This window comes from Bos taurus, chromosome 5 (assembly GCF_002263795.3).
Source record: "Bos taurus isolate L1 Dominette 01449 registration number 42190680 breed Hereford chromosome 5, ARS-UCD2.0, whole genome shotgun sequence".
NCBI classification, from domain to species: Eukaryota; Metazoa; Chordata; class Mammalia; order Artiodactyla; family Bovidae; genus Bos; species Bos taurus.
In genome coordinates this window covers 35091279-35111192 of record NC_037332.1, presented here as the reverse complement: position 1 = coordinate 35111192, position 19914 = coordinate 35091279, and the positions used below count along the sequence as shown (strand labels likewise).

Sequence of the window (19914 nt, the reverse complement as noted above, 5' to 3'; positions counted from 1 at the left end):
ATGGACCCACGGGAACACACCAGCTCCTCTGGAAAAAAGTTCTGCTGATGTACAACCCCAGGAACCCGCAGTTCAAATTACCCCATCTGTCTGAAAGCAGAAATCCCTTTGTATTTGTCTTACTGCTCCCTCTGGTCACCAGGAATGCATTCTTATACTCTCTGCCTCAACTTTATTTCAGGACTTTGTTTCCTCTGGTTACGATGGTTTTTCACATTTGCTCAAGAGTACAATTCACGCCTAACCATTGCTCCAGAGTAGAATTCACACCTAACCATAATGTAGGTCTTCGCTTCCTTTGCCCTTGTGACACGGAGGATGAAGCTTTCAAGATGATCTCTTGTCAATCATCCGACCACTCCCAGAATGCGCCCCTACCGGCGGGAGTAGGGGAAGCTTCTCCCTTCCCTAACCTAACCCCACTAGATGTGGAAATCCTGCTTCTTGTGAACGTGTCTTTGGATCTCGCTCTCTTGGTCTTGTTTTCTTCTGTTGTTTCTTATCTACGAGTTTGGCCTCTTCTCTGTAATTGCCACCTCCCCATTCCCCTACAGAATACATGTTTCCCCACTTGGAGTCAGAGTAATTGATACTTTAAGATCCACCATGGGCTCCACTTCCCCTTTAAACACCATCCAGACTCGCTCGCCTAAAGGGTCTTTCCTGGGAGCTGCAGCAGCGTCTCTCCCCTCTCGCGTAGCAGATATCAAAGAAAGCCAGCCCAGGACGTGCCCATATATGAACTTGAAACAGAGAGCTGCCTCGTTCGGAGTCCACGCTCTCGCCTCCCCCTTCGGCGAGTTGACTGGCCGGCACAGCGTGAATACCAGCTACTCCCTTCTCTCTTCCCCTGACTTCCTTCTGGGAGCTCTTAAACCCGCGGCAGTTCAATCACTCCGCAGCGAGCCACGGCGCTCACTGGGCATGCTCAGTGGCCCGGACGGCTCCGGCAGCCAGAGGTTGTCTTGGACGCACCACTCGGGTCCGGATTCACCGAGAGCGGAGTGAGCACAGCGGCCCCTGAGCCGGGAGTGAGACGCGCCCTGCCGTCCCTGCCAGGGCGCCCGCCGGGTCAGAGAGCCGAAGTTCCGGACTCCAAGGAGCCCCCAACTTCGCGCCAAGTTTCGAGCTGCGGGGGGAGACATGCCCATGATGACCAGGGACGTTCTGCTAGAAATGGAGCTGGAGGAGGACGACGAAGAAGATGGGGATATCGGTGAGCGAGGGGTTTCCACAGGGTAGGGGGGTTGCGGCGCGGGGCCGGGCGCCCGTCCCCGAAATCCTCAGCCCAGGCAGGAAGGACTCGGGGACTGCGCGTGGGCGCCGCACCCTTCTCGGCGAGGGAGGTTGTTGGGACCCGCAGCAGGTCGGGGGTTAGAGGGACCAGGAGAAGGAAGCCCGCGCCGCCCGCCAGCGGCCGCAATGCGGTCGCTTTCAGCCGCTGACCGACCGCCTCCCGGCTCAGCTCGCGGAGGGCGGGCGAGAGGGCGGCCCCGGGAAAGGCCTGGGAGGCGCGGGTCTCCGTGTCACTTTCGGGAAGGGCGAGGGACGAGGGCCCTGATCGGGCATCGTAGATACAGGGAAGCCCCCCCCCCGCGCGGGAAGTCTTGACTTTGGACACCAACTTTGGGTCATTTTCTCCGGCTCGAATTGGCGCGGGGGATTCCGGGGAGCCAGCGCGGGCTGCGAGCCCGAGGGTGGGGTTCAAGGAGCGCGCCCTGGTTAGGAGAGCAGGGGTGTGACCCGCCTGAAGCCACCTCTAGGTGAAAGCAGACGCGCGGCCCTAGTTCGGAGGGCTGGGGCTGGGTGGGGCGGCCCGGGACTGATTTGAGTCCGCTGGGCGTGGGCCGGGATCCTTTTTCCGCGGCGCGGGCGGGGGAAGTGATGCGGTGGAGGAAGCCCTGAGGCAGGGTGGACTGTTGGGCATTTCCTACCCGTCCAGGGGGCCCCGTAGCTCGGGGCGGGGGGGAAGCCCTGCGTGCCCTATTTCTGGTTAAAAATTCTGTAGAAGTGGTGCACGGAGCCGAGGGAGAGTTGTTTAAGAGTTAACCGAAAGGGGTGGGAGGAAGTGAGGAAGGGGAAAGCAGTTGGAGTGGAGACAAAGTCAGGTCCCTAAAGAGAACACTATCATCTAATGATGACAGATAGAGCCCATCCGGAAGACTGGCAATTAAATTACAAGGCAGACTCCGACTCAGTTTCCTGGACGCCAAATCAGTTTCAATAACGTAACAGTTCCTGCATACGTACTAACACTCTTCTCGAATATATTCTAATATAGTCTTCTGTAATAACTTTAGTAGTAACTTAATTTTAGGAGTTCGGTGTGGTTTTTCGTTCACATTTTGGGTACTGCTCATGTATTTATTTTTCTGTTGTTTTCAACTCTATTGAGATATAATTGACATTTAACAATGCATAAGTTTAAGGTAAAACATGTTTGATACATTTATATATTGCAAAATGATCACCACCAGACAGCTAACACCTCCAGCATGTCGTTTAATTACCATGTCTTTTTTGTGGTGAGAACATTTAGGATCTAATCTCAAAGTATAAGATACAATGTTATTAACTCTTAAGCACTATGCTTAGATACCTGGAATTTACTCAATTTATAATTGGAAGTGTACCCTTGACTAACATCTCCCCACTCTCCCCCTCATTTTAGTGTTTCTGTGCGTTCACCTTCTTAAGATATTTCACATGTAAGTTACACAGTATTTCTTTTTCTGACTTATTTCACTTAACATAATGCCTTCAAGTTCCATCTGTGTTGTTGCAAATGACAGGATTCCTTCTTTCTCATGGCTCTAATATCCCATACTATATGCATGTATGTATACCTATACATGGAGAAGGCAATGGCACCCCACTCCAGTACTTTTGCCTGGAAAATCCCATGGATGGAGGAGCCTGGTGGGCTGCAGTCCATGAGGTCGCGAAGAGTCGGACACGACTGAGTGACTTGACTTTCACTTTTCACTTTCATGCATTGGAGAAGGAAATGGCAACCCACTCCAGTGTTCTTGCCTGGAGAATCCCAGGGATGGGGGAGCCTGGTGGGCTGCCGTCTATGGGGTCGCACAGAGTCGGACACGACTGAAGCGACTTAGCAGCAGCATACCTATACATATCACATCATCTCTGTTCATTCACCTGGAGACAGATAATTATTGTCTTTCCATATCTTAGCTATTGTAGGCACTGCTCATTTAAATCCAAAGCCAAATTGAATAGAAGGTATTATATACTCCATACTTTCATTTACTTGAGAATAATTTATAAGGTATTCATCCATATGGAGGGAGCAGATAGTAATGTGTTCATTTTTATGGGAGAGAAAACTGAAGCTCACAGGTTGATTTGCCTAACTTCTCACACAGCTTATTAAGATTCAAACCCAGGTTTTCTGACTTCCAAGACCTGTGCAGATTGATGCCCTTCCACCTTGTCGCTCCAGCTGTCCGGTTCTTATACTACTGTTTAGCAGGCTGTGGTAATAAATCCTGTTTTCTGCAGTCCTGTGGAGGTCCTGTAATCAAATCCTGCAGGCCTTCAAAGTCAGATTCCCTGGGGATTCCCAGTCTCTTGGCTGGATCTGCAGGCTGGAGAGCCTGATGTGGGGCCTAGAACCTTCACAACAGTGTGAAATCTTCTTTGGTATTATTGTTCTCCAGCTTGTGGGTTGCCCACCTACAGATACAGGATTTGCTTTTATCGTGATTGTGCCTGTCCTACCATTTAGTTGTGTCTTCTGCTTTGTCTTTGGATGCGGGGTATCTTTTTTGGGGTGGGTTCCAGTGTCTTCCTGTCAATGCTTGTTCACCAGCTAGTTGTGAGTTGGTGCTCAGGCAGGAGAAGATGAGCACATATCCCTCTACTCCTCCAGCTTGACCCAATTTCCTCAGTATACTAGTACTGATTGTTTAGTCACCAAGTCGCGTCTGACTCTTGTGACCCCGTGAATTGTAGCCCACCAGGCTTCTCTGTCCATGGGATTCTCCAGGCAAGAATACTCGAGTAGGTTGGCATTTCCTTTGCCAGGGGATATTCTGGAACCAGGGATTGAGCTTGGATCTCCTGCATTGGCAGGTGGATTCTTTACCATTGAGCCACCAGGGAAGCCCAAATTGTTATTACATACAAATATGAATGATAGGAGCAAACTTTAAAAAGTTATAATAAAATTAGCACAATCTGTTTCATAGGAAAACACTTTTGCCTGTTATAGTGAGGTGTCACTGTTTACATTGACAGTTGTAAATAAAGAAGGGTGAAAACCCAAATAAAAATTAAAGTAAGCAAGACTGAGCTTTGTTAACCATGCCATCAAGAGATTTCACTTTAGGGGGAAAAAACCTAACTTGGGCTATTCTGTATTTACCTGATGGTTGTATCAAGTCAAGCAGTGTAGGTGTATTTAAGAAAATAAACATCTCTATTCTTCTTTCATCCCACCCTTCAGAGTCTACTGATATTAATACTTTATTGTATATCGGGGTCAAGTCAACATATTTTGTGTCAGTCAACAAATACCAGGTTTCAACAATCTGGAGTTGTTATACAAATTTAATGTGGGTTGCAGTGGTTTTATATCAGGAGATGTTTACCATACCAGTGGAAAGTTTGTCATTGTAAAATAAGCTTTTTTAGAGCTTACCAGAAGTAGGCTAATGGTATATAACCTTTTATGAAATAATTATAATTGCCAACTATGGGAGAGAAGACTCTGGTGATATGAAGATTATAATTTTAACCTCTACCTCTAGTTTTGTAATGCAGGGCTCTGCTAAACCTATTGACTAACATACTTCTCCCATCACTTGTCACTACTGAGAGTTGTGTAATAATTTAAAACCCACTCAGTTACTGAAGGTTTCTATGAAACTTCTCTATAGCTATTAACTTTATAATTCAGAGCAGAAGAGTTATTTTGACGCAATTTCCTGGGTAAAACTCTGTCATCAATTAATTGGCAAGAGACAAAAAGAAAAACTATTTAAACTAGATACTTCTACTAGAAGTGTGCTTCTAGCAGACTGGGATTTGCACTGTCCCCCATTTTTTTAGACGTGTGGGTTTCTGCTTACTTTCAAAGCATTGTTGAGTGCTTTAAGTGTAAGGCTTGCTTCCTTGTTTAGCATGAAATATTCGCCAGAGGGCTGTGAAACAGCCTAATGGCACGGGAGCATTTTTGCAAAATGCCACTTATTTTCTAAATCATTTCTAACAACGAACCACAGATGTCACATCCGGGCAGTGATGGCAGGAGGTATTTGGGTCGTGGCCTTTACTGCACTGGTGCGGATGGAGATCACAGTTGAGGTGGGTTCTGTGTGCCTGGTGTGCTGGTCCTTAGCTGCCTTGCCTGCACTACCCCCACATCCTGCCACCTCATTAAGCAGTGAATTGAATTAACATCTCTTCCTGTTGGTGTAGAAAGTGATAGAAATATCTTTTATAGTCAGAATGTAGATATCTAGTATGCTGTTTTGTTTCTTGCATTTGCATTGTTCAGACTTAGCTGAGGGAAGAAACTTGTTCTCCAAAAAGGCTTATCAGGAACACTTCAGATAGTTCAGGCAAAAGGTTTTTGTTTAGATGGTTGGTTGTGTCAACTAGAAGAAAAAGCATGACCTGCAAGTTGAGAATTATGTTTTGTTCTGGAGCTTACTGAGGACCATAGCCTGGGATGACAGCCTCTCAGGTAGCTTTGAGGGACTGTTTTAAAGAGGCAAGGAAGGAGCCAGGATATATAGGAGTTTTTTTGCTTTAAAAGCATGAAGAACAAGAAACATGTAGTTGAACATCAAAAGATTCCTGCTAATCACAAAAACCAGACATCTCAAGTTAGAGGTTTTAGTGCTTTTCTGTGTATGGGAGAATGCAAGAATCTGGGCTTATTGAAATAATTCCTTTGATATTCATCTTAACTGTTATCTAGGACCTAGTATCCTGTTTTCCCTCCATCCTGAATTCCCTTCAGAGTTCATCATGGGGTGGCTGCAATGGTTGATGAGTTTATGGCAGTAACATCTTTATTTACTGAAAGGGCTGGTGACATTTTTTGACTGCTTTGGATTCCAGACTACCTATGGTAGAGTTTACTCTCTGAGCCCATGGTTAATAGTCCTTCACTGGAGTGGGGGATGGGTGGGAAGAGGCCTATTAGCTTTGAGAGGCGATGGTCCAGCTGTACCTCTCAAGTATCTTTGTTAGCTTTCCTTTTACGGTTGCATTTTTATATAGACATATCTTCTGCACTATCTCTGTCCCCTCACTACAAACTTTACCTTTAGTCACTTGCAAATCTGATTCTTGTACCGGTTTTGCTTTGTCACCATTAGTTGAGCAAACCTGTGCTAGTTGGAGGATTAAGTGCTGAGCTTGTTGTGGGGAGAGTAAGATGCATGTCCTGGCCGTAGAGAGTAGGTTCCACTGAACCAGCCATTTGCAGTAAGTGCTATTATTGAAGTCTGTCCACAACCATGGAGGACAGGAGACGGCTGCACAGAGGAGACTGCTGGGCCAGGTGTTGAAGAAGCAGGCAGGCAGAAAGTCTGGAGTTCCAAGTATTGCCTGTGGTGGAGGAGAGCAATGACGAGTCTGCAGAGCCAGGAAAGTGTGGCACCATGAAGAATCCTCCAAACATTTTAAGGGTTTTGGATTTTACCCTGTAGGTCAGTGGTCCCCAGCTGGTATCAGGGACTGGTTTCGCGGAAGGCAGGTTTTCCATGGATGGGGTGGGGGATGATAGTTAGGATGATTCTCATAAGAAGAATGAAGCCTGGATCCCTCACACGCGCAGTTCACCACAATAGGGTTCATGCTCCTTTGAGAATCTAATGTTGCTGCTGATCTGACAGGAGGCAGAACTCAGGCAGTAATGCAAAGGAAGGTGTGTAGCCCTGGGGTTGGGGACCCCAGCTGTAGGTGATCTGGAGCTCATGAAAGATGATTAGGAAAGGAGTGATAGAATCAAATTTGCTTTTGGAAAGGTCTCCCTGGCAGTGCATTGGGAAATGGGTTGGAGAGGGAAGATGGTTGAGGTAAGCCTTTCTGGTAGTCAGGTTCAGAAATGGCCAGTGGTGGTCATGGGAATAGAGAGAAGTGAAACTGAGAGCTTGTGAGAGAGGCAGCACCTTTAAGGTCTTGGAGACTGAAGGCTTCCAGCAGGGGACTTGAGCTGAGAGATTAGGTGGAAAGTAATAGCAGCAGGAGGAGAACAGATGTACAGGAGGGGAGAATTTTGCATTGTTCTGCAAGCCTTACATTTTTCTCTTCTGCTGTAGCTCAGACCATTCCCCTTCCCAGCAACACCAGACTCTCCTTCTCTTTCTCAGCAGCTCCCTCTCCTTCCAAACCCATCACAATCCCAGAGAGCTGTTGTTGATCTCTCTAAGCCCAAAGTGGCCACCAGAGCATGCTCACACCCCTAATTCTTCTATTCCGCATAATTAGCACTCACCTTGTATTTTTGTTATTCATTATCTTTGCATTAATTCCACCAACAAATAATGTAAATTTCTTGAGGGCTGAGACTAGGTCATGTAGAATATACCAAATGTTATAGACATTCCATTCCTATAATTTAAGAAAATTCTCTCTTCCTCACCCTCCTCTAAAATGTAATAAACTTTCTCTGGTGTTTTGTGTGTTTTCTGTTCTAAGTTAGTCCCCTGGTAGCTCTGCTGGTAAAGAATTCTCCTACAATGCAGGAGACCCTGGGTCAGGAAGATCCTCTGGAGAACAGATAGGCTACCCACTCCAATATTCTTGGGCTTCCCTGGTGGCTCAAGCTGGTAAAGAATCCTCCTGCAATGCAGGAGACCTGGGTTCAATCCCTGGGTTGGAAAGATCCCCTGGAGAAGGGAACAGCTACCCATTCCAGTACTCTGGCCTGGAGAATTCCATGGACTGTATGGTTTGTGGGGTCTCTAAGAGTCGGACACGACTGGGTTACTTTCAGTGCCTAGAGTGATGCTTGATATCTTCAGTGGAAACCAAGTAAATCATTGTTGAAAGGAAGAAGAAATTAATTGCTCTGAATAATTAAAATAAATAAATTTATGTAAGTTAAGTAAATTTAATTAAGTAAATAATAAGCATAATGGTTAGTGGTTTTTATGGCCCTTGTGCAGTTCTTTTCTTTGGCACTTGGAGATGCCCACAATCATCTATTATAAAAGTGCTGATTGTACATGTTCTTCCAGGCTCTCTGCTAGGTTCTGCCGTCCCTGACCTTCCAGTTCCTCACTATCTGGGAAGGAGGCAGATATGTGAATAGATAATTGCAGTCATCTGTGATTAATGCTAGACTGGGATCAAGATGTGTACCAGTGTCATGGTGGCACCAAGGACAAAATATGTAACCTTGCTTAGAACAATCCAGGATGGCTCTACAGAGGCAGTGCTGGCCCTCAAGGAATGGCCAGATAGGTGAGGGGATGGGGCTAACTAAAATAGTGGAGTGTTCTGAGCATTCCTAAATGTGGCCTGATTTCTCAGCAAATCATCCTCGATGCTGTCCTGGCCTTATTTGCTCTGACAAGCGGCTCTTACGTATATGGTGTGCATGTGTATGTGTGTATTCTCTACCAGGGTATGATGGCTAAAAAGCAAACTATTCTTAAAGTCCTTTTGTTTGAGCATAGTCAGTCTTACCCTGTTACGTAAACCTTTTGTTATCTTCAATTTCAAATCCACAGTCACAATGTATCTTCCATGTCCTAACTCTCAAGTCAAATAATTGCTTTCCAAAAGATTCCCCAGTCTTCTCTTACCTGTCTCATTGTTCTTTGGATCTGACACAAGCAGCTCTAAAAGAGGGAAAGAGTTCTACACACACACACCCTACCCCTTTTTTTTTCTCAAGAGGTTGCAACAATCACATATGTTGATGGCCATGTGTTTCTTTTTTTTTTTTTTTCTTTCTTTTAGAAACCAAGAAATTTAGACTCCTGTAAAGATTACCCTCAGAGATGCTATTTAAATTCTGACATTCTTGGAGGAAGATTATAGTATGTTAAGAACTCCACAGTCTAGCTTTATTTATATTTTTTGGCCATGCTAAGCAGCATGTGAGATCTTAGTTCTCTGACCAGGGATCCAACTTGTTCCTTCTGCCGTAAAAGCATGGAGTCTTGACCGCTGGACCACCAGGGAAGTCCCAGTCTAATGTTTAGTTAAAGGATGGTCTTGCACTCTCAGTGTTACTTGTAGCAAGTTAAATTAAAATCACTGTATTTTATAGAAGTTTCCACTGTAGCTAATTCTTTAGGTTTTCTTCTTTTATCATACACATCACTTTGTGTTTTGCATTCCAGTTACTTTAGCACATTTTAGCAAACTTTATAGCCTTAGAAGGAGAAGTGCTATCTTATTTCCTTTGTACCCTACAACCTAAGTATCATAATGCTTTTCCCAGAGTCCAAATATTTGTTAAGAGATGGTATTTTAGATTGTAATGCGAAGCTTTTTTTGTTACAAGTTATAAGCTGGTTGATCTGCTTTTGATACAAATCATTCAGGGTTTAGATCTATGCAAAAATCACTAGTTTTAGAACAGAAGAATATATTTCCAGTCACCTTCAACCAAGGAAATATACTTCTTGACTGATTGGTAACTCGTATGTAAATGTAGAGATTGTGAGAATTTAATACAGGGTAGTCATTGTTTTATGTCATTATTGCTTTTCCTTTAGTTTTGTCTTGCCTTTTAAAATGCAACTAAAATTATTTAGCACCCGTCTTAAGAAGTAGCCAGTTTAAAGACTGCTTGATGAAAATGTCAACAATAGAATATTTTGGACATGTGCCAAAGAGCAATCCAAATACTGTTCAGCCCCAAATCAGATGGAATGTTTTGCACAGAAGACAAGTTGAAGGGTTAATAGGCAACTTTCTCTGCCATGGTACTTATTACTGCCCTGGCTACATGTCTGAATATTAATTGAAGGAACTTGCTACAGTAAGTTGTTCAGCAGCCAAAAATACAAATGGAAGAAAATGTATTCTTTTGTGAAGTCCAGATGTTACTTTTATATTTAATGCTTTCAATCTAGAACATTGAAACTCTACTGTTTCCTACATTATTTGAAAGTACAAATACTTGAAATTGGGGGAAAAAAGGATATTAGTCATTAAAATTCTCTTTTCTATAATTTTTATTTTAACTTTGGCAGAACTTGAGCCAGAGGTCAAAGTCATGTAAATAGATGTTCTTTCACAAAGTGCAATTATGCAAATTATAGGTTTGTTTATAAAGCTTGTTTTATATAAACTAACATTGTGTTATAATTTATTTTTTATGATTTCTTCAGACATTCTATCTAGATGTTTGAAAAATAATCTTTGACTTGGCACAGACAAGATGATGGTGAGATTTTTCTTGTGGCATCACATGGACATAAACTAAAACATGTTTTTATTTTTACTTTTTTCTGATTTGTGCAAAGTTTCTAATAGAAGTTATTCCCCACTAAGTTTAAAACAAAAATAATACAACCTCCCCACATATAAACCCTTAACATTATTTTAAATGTTTTGTTATAATTTATATTATGATTTTAAACAATTGCATTCATTTGTTGTATTGTTTTATTTCCTTCTGCTGTTACTTATTAAACAAGTCCTGAATGCTCAATCTATGTAAAACATAAGATACTTTTATTTTTCTAAAGCCAACAAGCAAAAAAAGAAAAACCAACAAATCAAACCCACCTTTGTTTCTAAGTAATACAGATAGTGAAGAAAGAGTGTAAGCTCACTGATCATAGATGCTCCTTAGGGAAAGTAGAAGATTTTAAAGACAGAGCCTCTTGGGTTCATTGGGGTGAGTTATTCCCTAAAGAGGACAGTTTAAAGCAAAAGGAAGAAAGAGCCTATGAAGCCTGTGCTAATACAGAGTCGTGAGGAGGGAAGACAGGCCTATAGTCAGAAGACATGAATTTGCGGTTGGCTTTGGCCCCCTAGAATCTATCAACCAGAGCAAGTTTCTTGACTTCACAGCCTGTGTTTTCGGCCTTGTGGGGTTGCTAAGAAGAGGCAAGGAGGCTGGTATACTGCTGGTGTGCTAAGTTGCTTCAGTTGTGTCCGACTATTTGCAACTCTATGGATTGCAGCCAGCCAGGCCCTCTGTCCATGGGATTCTCTAGGCAAGAATACTGGAGTGGGTTGCCATACCCTCCTCCCGGGGATCTCCCCCACGTCTCATGTCTCCTGCGTTGGCATGCGGGTTCTTTACCACTAGTGCCGCCTGGGAAGCCCCAACGGTGCTGGGTATAGGGCATTTTCACTCATATTACCTGAGTGGCAGTTACAATATCACCATCATAATGAATTCTTTTCCTTAACAGCAGTCATAGGAACGGCTGCTCTTAACCTCGGAGAGCCCCAAGTCCTTCCCCGCTGTCTGTGTCACATTATGCGTGCAGGAACTGCCCACTAAGTGTCAGGTTAAGGGAGATCATGACCGTGGCTGTGCTGCAGACACATGTACTTAAAGATAAAAGAGTTGAAGAATAGCATGTGGTTTCTGCAAAGAGATAATTACTATGTGTTTTCCTATATCCTTACTGATCTTCAGATGGGATGATAATGTTCTTCAGATTCCAGGAAACCTATTTCAGGGGGAATCTCTTTCAGGGAATCTTAGCAAAAGATTCCAACAGCTGACACTTTGTGGGCTCCCGATAAATGACTCATAAGTGTAAGATGGTATTTTCATCTGTAGCACCTGTGGCTTTTCCCATTCTCCCAATTGCCGTCAGCCCCCGTGTGTCACCATGTAATTGTATGCACAAGAAGAGAGGAAGAAGACTTTTAAGTAAGAGGTGAATAGCTTTTATTACAAATTGAGCTTTTAGAAGATCACAGGAGGACTGAGGAAGGAATGATTGATGATGAGATTATTGGTGCTCAGCGTTCTCCATGATTACTTTGTCTCTACTGAATGGTAGATACTGGAGCATTTCAGAGAGTTCAGCATTCCTTGGAGAAAGGGCAGTCACAAGGCAGTGAAGGAATGATTATTGACCTCATGTTAACAACTTCTGTGAGGGCTTCTGTGATGGTCCAGTGGTTAAGAATTTTCCTTGCAATGCAAGGAACACGGGTTCAGTCCCTGGCCTGGGAAGACTTCACATGCTGCGGAGCAACTTAGCCCGTGTGCCACAACTGCTGAACCCATGTGCTGCAAATACTGAAGCCTGAATGCATTTGAGCCTGTGTTTGGCAACAAGAGAAGGCACCACAGTGGGAAGGCCATGCACCACAATGAAGAGAAGTCCCTCTTCATGGCAACTAGAGAGGGCCTGAGTGCAACAAAGAAGGCCTAGCACAACTGAAAACCAAAAACCCTCTTTGACACTCTTCCCACCAGCCCTCTCCCAATTTCTGACCATTGTGTTTGCAGGCACTGTCAGTCTTGGCCCCACATTCTCTTAATATCTTCGGAGATTATCCCTGAGTCTCTGAGAGAGGACCTTCTCGGCCTTTGTTGGCCCGGCATACTTAAACCCACTCTCACAGGGTTGGGGGATGCCTTGGGAATCGACATCTACTTTGATCCAGAGGGGAGGAGAGACGAGGCCGCAGGATCCCTAACCACCAACAAAGCCCTGGATAAGTGTGGGTATTAGGGATCAGGTAAAAGTGGTCTTTAATTGAGGCTTGGATTTGCAGATGAAAACTTCACTTTCATTAGAGGTACTTATGTTGAAGGTAAAAGAGGATGACTTTTCCCTGTGTTGAAAGGTTATTTCCACCATCTTTTACAGATAGCCTGACCTTGGCCAAGGCTGTGGACCTGCTTCCTATTGGACTGCGAATGTCTGTAATGAAGGACAAAGGGGCCACTCTGCTGGTTTGTGGTCCTTTTAATTTATCCCACACCAGCTTCTCCTGCTGTCATTCTAATCTCCTCAGGGTCTGTTGTCTTGCCCCTGTATTTTCATCAGGCCCTTAGCCTGGGTCTGCAGAGATGGAGGCCACCACTACTTAACCTTAAGTTTTATGCAGATAGAAGTTCAAATTCTAACCTATAAATTCACTAGCTGGGTGACCTTGAGTGATTAATGTAACTTTCTCCTCCTCTGTAAAATATAGAACCTATTCAAAGGTGATTATGTAAAAAATGACATAATTTTAAAAAGCTTACTTTGCAGGATTGTGGTGTCTCATAGAATAAAGTCCTCCATAATTAGGAGATGATGTTAGTATTGTGGATAGCTGTTTTTTCCTGTATTTTAACACAGGTGTATCTCTTTTGCTTTTTATTAGAGATTTTACTACTCTTCCATTTATACAGCTTGTTGTTTTTGTCTTTTTCATCATTGTTGTTTTTGTCTTTTTCATTAAACTAAGGGCATCTTGAGAGCTATTATCTCAGTGAGCAGCATAATGCCTGGCTCAGAGTAGGTGATCAATACAATCTCGGTGAATGAGTTAGGCAATGAATGAAAGATATTGATTATTGAAGAGTGATATGGTATAATTGGAAAGGTGGGATGTTGGATACAGATCGACCCTTGGATAGGCTCATGTAACTTTGGAGTCTCGGTTTCCAGATCAGAAAAATGAGTAGAGATAATAATACGGAAGGGGTAATGCTATATACTTTATAAGATTTTTATAAAGTTTAAAACTGACATACAAAAGGATGAGGGACAGTTCCAGGCACATAATAGGCCAATAAGTAATAGTGGCATTCATTATCAAACAATTAAAAATGGAGAAATATAAAAAGTGTGTTAGTCTCTCAGTTGTGTCTGACCCTCTGTGACCCTCTGGACCATACACAGCTCTCCAGGTTCCTCTGTCCGTGAAATTCCCCAGGCAAGAAGACTGGAGTGGGTTGCCATTCGCTTCTTCAGGGGATCTTCCCAACCCAGGGATCAATCCTGGGTCTCCCACATTGCAGGCTGATTCTTTACTACTGAGCCACTGGAAGAAATATAAGTGACTAGCATAACCTAAGTTGGATTTTCCAGTAGATGCATTTCACAGTAGAATTATATCATGAATATATATAATTTTAGTAAGAAAGGTAGGAGAATAGAGGATAAAAATTCATAATGAAATTTAAGTGATACTTTGATAAGCTTTACACTAAAAAAATGTATAAGAAATAGGAGTGTCTCTTAATCCAACAAATTTAAGATTTTTGAAAGTATCTTTCATCAAGGCCTAAAAGGTAATTGTTGATATTGATCATGTGAACTTTTAATAAAATAAACATTTAATAAGATACGTAGTTTTAAATAAATATGTAATTTTACTTATCATGTGAATGATCAGTTATTTTTAATGGGAAAATTCTAAAATGTTTAATTTTCCCACAAGACTAAAATTTCTGTTAGTTGAGTTTTATTGAAAAATTTGAAGTCAAATTAAAAAACCTATTGAAAGAGATGGATGTGGCACAGCTCAAAATGACAAAACATGAACACGTAAAGAAATTGTTACCCTTATGGTTTGAATTGCTTTAAATTTAGTGATATAAAATAAGGAAATAGACCATATATAATTTGCAAAATAGGTATATGAAACAAGGTTCCTCATTTTATAAGCTTGACGTTTGGGAATGAGTCAGCCCATATTCGTTTGTTAGAAATGGAACACTGCCAGGTCCCCCTCCAGCAGCATCAGACCTAAGAAAACTTAGACATTCCATTCCTTTTGGGTAGGCGAGAGCAAAGGAAAAGGGGGAGGCTGCTTTGATCCCCAAATAGAGTTTACTGTTATTTGCGTTATATGTAAGTCTTCCCTAGAAGTGACTTTTCAATAAAAGCCAGAGTTACATCCTTCAGTTACTGCACTTAGAACTGTGTTTCTTGTCCCCTGGGTTTCAGCCTATGCTCCCTCCACAAGATGCCTGACTGGCTCATATTTCCTGCCTCCATTTAAATTTAGATAGTGTTTGGTGCTCTCTGGGTACATGCTTCTATAACAGGCATATTGCAGCTTCCAAGTCACAGAGGAGACGGGAACATTTCTAACAGGCCTTGCCATCCACTCTTAATGGTGAGCAACAGAGCACATGGCTTTTGAGCAATGGGGTAATCATGGTTTTCTTGAGGCTTACAGTTGCCTCAAAACTGTGGCTAGTGGCTTGTTTTGTACTTCAAAACGCTTATTTTGAAGAGTTCAATCACAGTCTTGACTAACTTATTTGGCACATACACAAAAATCCCTTTGAAAGCTGATCATAGTATTGCTAGCAGTGGCCTTCATAGATCAGATCAGGTTTGTTGCTTTTTTTAAAAAGTCATGTGCCGAGATTTCATTTAGCTCCGAGCTGACTTGATCTCATCTCACAATTTTTATTAATTTGGTAAATATTTTCTGAAGACCTCCTATAGTTCATGTGCTGTTTAAGGTCTAAGGGCACAGAACCAGGTAGAGAAGACCCCATCTCTGGTAGAGCTTATAGTCTAATAATCAAATGCTACCCCCCCACACATGCACATGGAAATCCATTTATTTACCTAATGTCTATTCAGCACACTCTCTGTGCCAGGCATTGTGCTAGGCACTAGGAATTCAATACACAAGACAGAAGAAACAGCCTCTGCCCTCAATGAATAGGCCCGCTGGCAGGGAAGACAAACATGCCAACCAGTCACCATCAAATTTATACTTAAAGATTGTGAAAAAAGAGGCAGAACCAGGACAGCACAGCCAAGAACAGAAGTGGGGCATATCCGAAGCCTGGTCAGAGGACTGGGCCCTCCCTGGGGGATGGCTGACAAGTGCAGCTGTTGTTCTCATAATTCTAAAAATAGCACGACCTTAGACTACAGTCTTTAAAAGGCACGTCTTTGAGAAGGTTCAAGATGTGCATTAGATTAATGTGTACAACAGCACACGTGGTTTCAGGCTTACAACTCCAGTTGTACTGGGGGGGAATCCTCCATATGGGAGCTTTGTTGGTATGGATTTCAGTAGCTGTAAATGCACCTTGCAAAAGTGAGCAAGTAGCATTGTTGCTGTGCCAGTGGGCCTGTGTCTGTGTACCCCTGGGTAGATTGGCTAAAATGTTAGCACTGGATTGAAAGTGAAAGTGTTAGTCACTGAGTCATCTCCCACTCTTTGTGACCCCCATGAACTGTAGCCCTCCAGGCTTCTCCATCCATGGGATTTTCCAAGGCAAGAATACTAGAGTAGGTTGCCATTTCCTTCTCTAGGGGATCTTCCCAATTCAGGGATCGAACCTGGGTCTCCCGCGTTGCATTGCAGGCAGACTCTTTACCATCTGAGCCACCAGAGAAGTCAAGTGGAAGTGAAAGTCGCTCAGTCGTGTCGCCTCTTTGTGACCACATGGACTACACAGTCCATGGAATTCTCCAGGCCAGAAAACTGGAGTAGGTAGCCTTTCCCTTCTCCAGGGGATCTTCCCAACCCAGGGATCAAACCCAGGTCTCCAACATTGCAGGCAGATTCTTTACCAGCTAAGCCACAAGGGAAGCCCAAGCACTGGATTGGACAGGAGCAAAACTTTTCTCTTTCTTTTTAGCTCAGTTTAGCATAGTGCTCTGATGGAAGTTGAAGGAGAAGGTGAGATATGGCCCAAGCAATTCTGTGTATTTTCCTTGAGCTTCCAGAGGAGGAGGATGGATGGGGAGGTGGAGCACGTACCTCTTGTTCCTGTGCCTCACCGTTTCCTCTCCTGACTTAGAGGGGCGGGGAGCTAGCAAGAATTCCTTTTCTAGATTCTCAGCCAGAAACTGGTTCTCTTGTCTTCCTGCCCCACCAGCTGAGGGGTGTGACTCATTCCTGTTTGGAAGTGACCAATGTTAGCTGGGAGTCAACCAAGCCCCTGAGGCATGAATCAGAATTTGTATGATGGTAGAAAAGCCCCACAGAGACTCTGAGGTACATATTCAAGAATTTCTCCCCCTGACAAATCCTATAACTAGTGTGGTGGTGGTGGCAGTTGAGTCACTAAGTTGTGTCCAACACTTGTGACCCCGTGAACTGCATGCAGCCTGCCAGGCTCCTCTGTCCATGGAATTTCCCAGGCAGGAATACTGGAGTGGGTTGCCATTTCCTTCTCCAAGGAATCTTCCCAAACCAGAGATTGAACCTGGATTTCCTGCACTGCAGGAGGTCTCCTGTAACATTTTCTAATAAATAAGGCCCTACTGTATAGCACAGAGAACTACATTCAATATCCTATGTTAAACCATGGAAAGGAATATAAAAAAATCACTTTGCTGTACAGCAGAAATTAATGCAACATTGTAAATCAACTACACATCAATAAAAAAATATTGAACCTAAAATAAATATAAAAAAGAAACATTCTCTAGAATTCCTTCCCTGTGAATAGCCAAAGCACCCTGATAGTAGAGTAGTATGTGGTGGTGGTTTAGTTGCTAAGTTGTGTCTGACTCTTGCTACCCCATGGGCTGTAGCCTGCCAGGAATGTCCTTAGAATTCTCCAGGCAAGAATACTGGAGTGGGTTGCCATTTCCTTCTCCAGGGTATCTTCCTGATCCAGGAATCGAACCTGGGTTTCCTGCATTGCAGGCAGATTCTTTACCAACTGAATTACTGGAGTAGTATGGAAGATGCAAATTAAAACTACTTTTGTGTTTTCAGTTGGTAGGGCAGAAAGAAACAGATGCAAATTGTTTCCACTTACTCTTAAAACATCCTGTTGTTTTTCTGTGTTAGAATCTTTCATACATGACTGAAATCTAGTAGGCAGTATGGTTGTATTGTTAAACTTATTGTTATATCCATTACAACTAGTTCCTTTCAGATGGAGACTGTTTTCTTATAAATGCCATTGAGATCTAGAGATCTAGAGATGCCATTAACCCTTTGCCATGCTTTTTATCTGAACGCTCCACTCCTGGTCATGTTTACTTAGTTCAGTAGTGTTTTTTTTTAACATGTAAAAGACATATTTCACATCCTGTAAGATGCAGTTAAATGTTCAGTTTGGTAAGTTTTGACAATTGTATAACCACCCACCCAAAATAAGACAGAGGACATTTTCATCACCCTTTCACTTCAAGCTGTCACCACCCCCTCCCACAATCCAGGCAAACACTTAAGGATATCTACTACATAAATTGGTTTCACCTGTTCTGAAACTCCATATAAATGAAATCATAGAGAATTTAGTCTTTTGTGTAGCTGACTTCTTTCACTTAGCATAGTACTTTTCGAAGTTCGTTCATGTTGTGGATGAATGTCTAGTATATTTTAACTGTAAGAATATCTGGAAAAATATTTTGATTTAAGTCTTAACATATTACATCTCTGATAAAGAGCAAACTAACAATACTTAACCTTTTGGTTCTGTCTTTACTCTAAGGTCAAATATTTTTTGAACTTAGTTATTTTTGTACTTTTGTAATCTTTTTAGAAGCTCATACAATGCCTTGCCTGTAATAGGAAATTAGCGAATGTTTTCTTTAAGTTGGGAGAGAATGTGTGAGGAAAATGAACTCATATCTCATTTTATAGAAATTCAGATTTTAATCACCCTGCTGTGGTTTGAAAACAAACAGCGTGTTCATTCTGAGCATTAGCCCACTAACAATTTTTCAGTCCAGAGTGGACTGTTTGTGGGCACTTTTCTCCAGGGTAAGAAGTTCAAGTGTAATAATTCATTTTTCTAAAAGGTCAGTTGTTACTGACTTTTTTTTACTGGTAAAAATATCTAAACAGATATTATTAGCCTCATTTGGTAATTGAAGAGCTCTGAAAACAAGGACATTTATAGTGATCTATCCAAAATGAAGGAGTGATTCAATGTTGGTGCAAGATATTCAGTTCCAAAATATTTGTTCTAGCACATGTGTTCCAAGTTCCCAGAGAAGTTATTGACACTGACGTTGGTTCCTCTTAAGGGTGACTCATGATTTCTTGAGTCTGGTTTCCACTGTTAGTCATCCACACTGCTTGGATTAAAGCAGGCTGTTAGATTCCGCCGGATTCCAACCTTCACAGTATACCAATCCCCCTCTCCCCCCAGCCCGCCCCTGCTCCCACGCCCTTGATTCCCACCTCCTGGCCCAGCCACTCCGCAGTCTGGAACCAATTCTGACTCCAGGCAAGCAGGATTTTATAACTGAACTTTTAGTATCAGTGCAGTGTCAACTTGTGCTTGTGTTTCGTTTCAGTCTTTTATCCCTAGTTGCCTAAACTCTTCTCAGAAGCATGCCTAGAACGCCAGTCTCTCTAGCTGTTCAGGTCCTGTCTTAGTCTCATCAGCATCTCTTCATTTCTCCCATTCGTGGGAAGTGAAGGCCTTCCTCCTCCTGTGTGGTGCCCCCTGCCCCTTGCCAGGCCCCCATAGGCCTGCGTCTATCCTCAGATTTGATAACACGAGCTGTATCTCTGTCCCTTTCTTTAGCTGTTTTACCAGTGGTACCTTAAATCTTGGCAGTTTTCCATCAAAATGTATTTCTTTTCACTCCATTTCATTAGTCATGCATGCTGACTGTGAGTAAGAGTGGGATACAGTTTCCTGCAATAAGAGATAGGAGATGTAACTTCAGCCCAGCACCTAAGAAAGAAATCAAGTGTTTACTGGAATGTGGGCACACCACCTTCTGGGCCTGGCAGTAAACAGTTCTATTCAAAAGCAATTCCCAGGGCTGAGGAGGGACCAGGTTAAGCATCGGGATAACTGAGCTGAGCTGGTACTCAGCTGAGAGTGTGATAGCTGGGGCTGGAAACCTTCTTTCCCTGTTCTTTGATATGAAAGGTGGATATTTTCTCAGTCTTGTGCATGTACACTTTTAAGAAAAGTCCCCGGTCAAAATTTCCAGTATTTGAAAATGTGCTGAAGATCTAAAAGGTAGAGAAGCACTCTGAGCTTTCCCCTTCCCTCCCTGGTGCTGATGGCATTTCTGAGCCAGCGCGCTTGTCTGCCTTCACGTTCCTTGGTCA

At 43.0% G+C, this 19914-nt stretch overlaps 1 protein-coding gene across 3 annotated transcripts in view; it reads left to right on the top strand.

Moving 5' to 3' along the window:
* The first annotated feature begins 980 nt into the window (after positions 1–980).
* Positions 981–19914, top strand: part of ANO6 (anoctamin 6) — a 234919-nt gene continuing 215985 nt past the window's right edge. For all 3 annotated transcript variants that reach the window (XM_002687355.6, XM_005206409.5, XM_059886920.1), the window contains exon 1: positions 981–1216. In XM_002687355.6, the coding sequence (XP_002687401.2) occupies positions 1144–1216 (73 nt within the window). In that variant the 5' untranslated portion in view covers positions 981–1143. The remainder of the gene's footprint in view (positions 1217–19914) is intronic.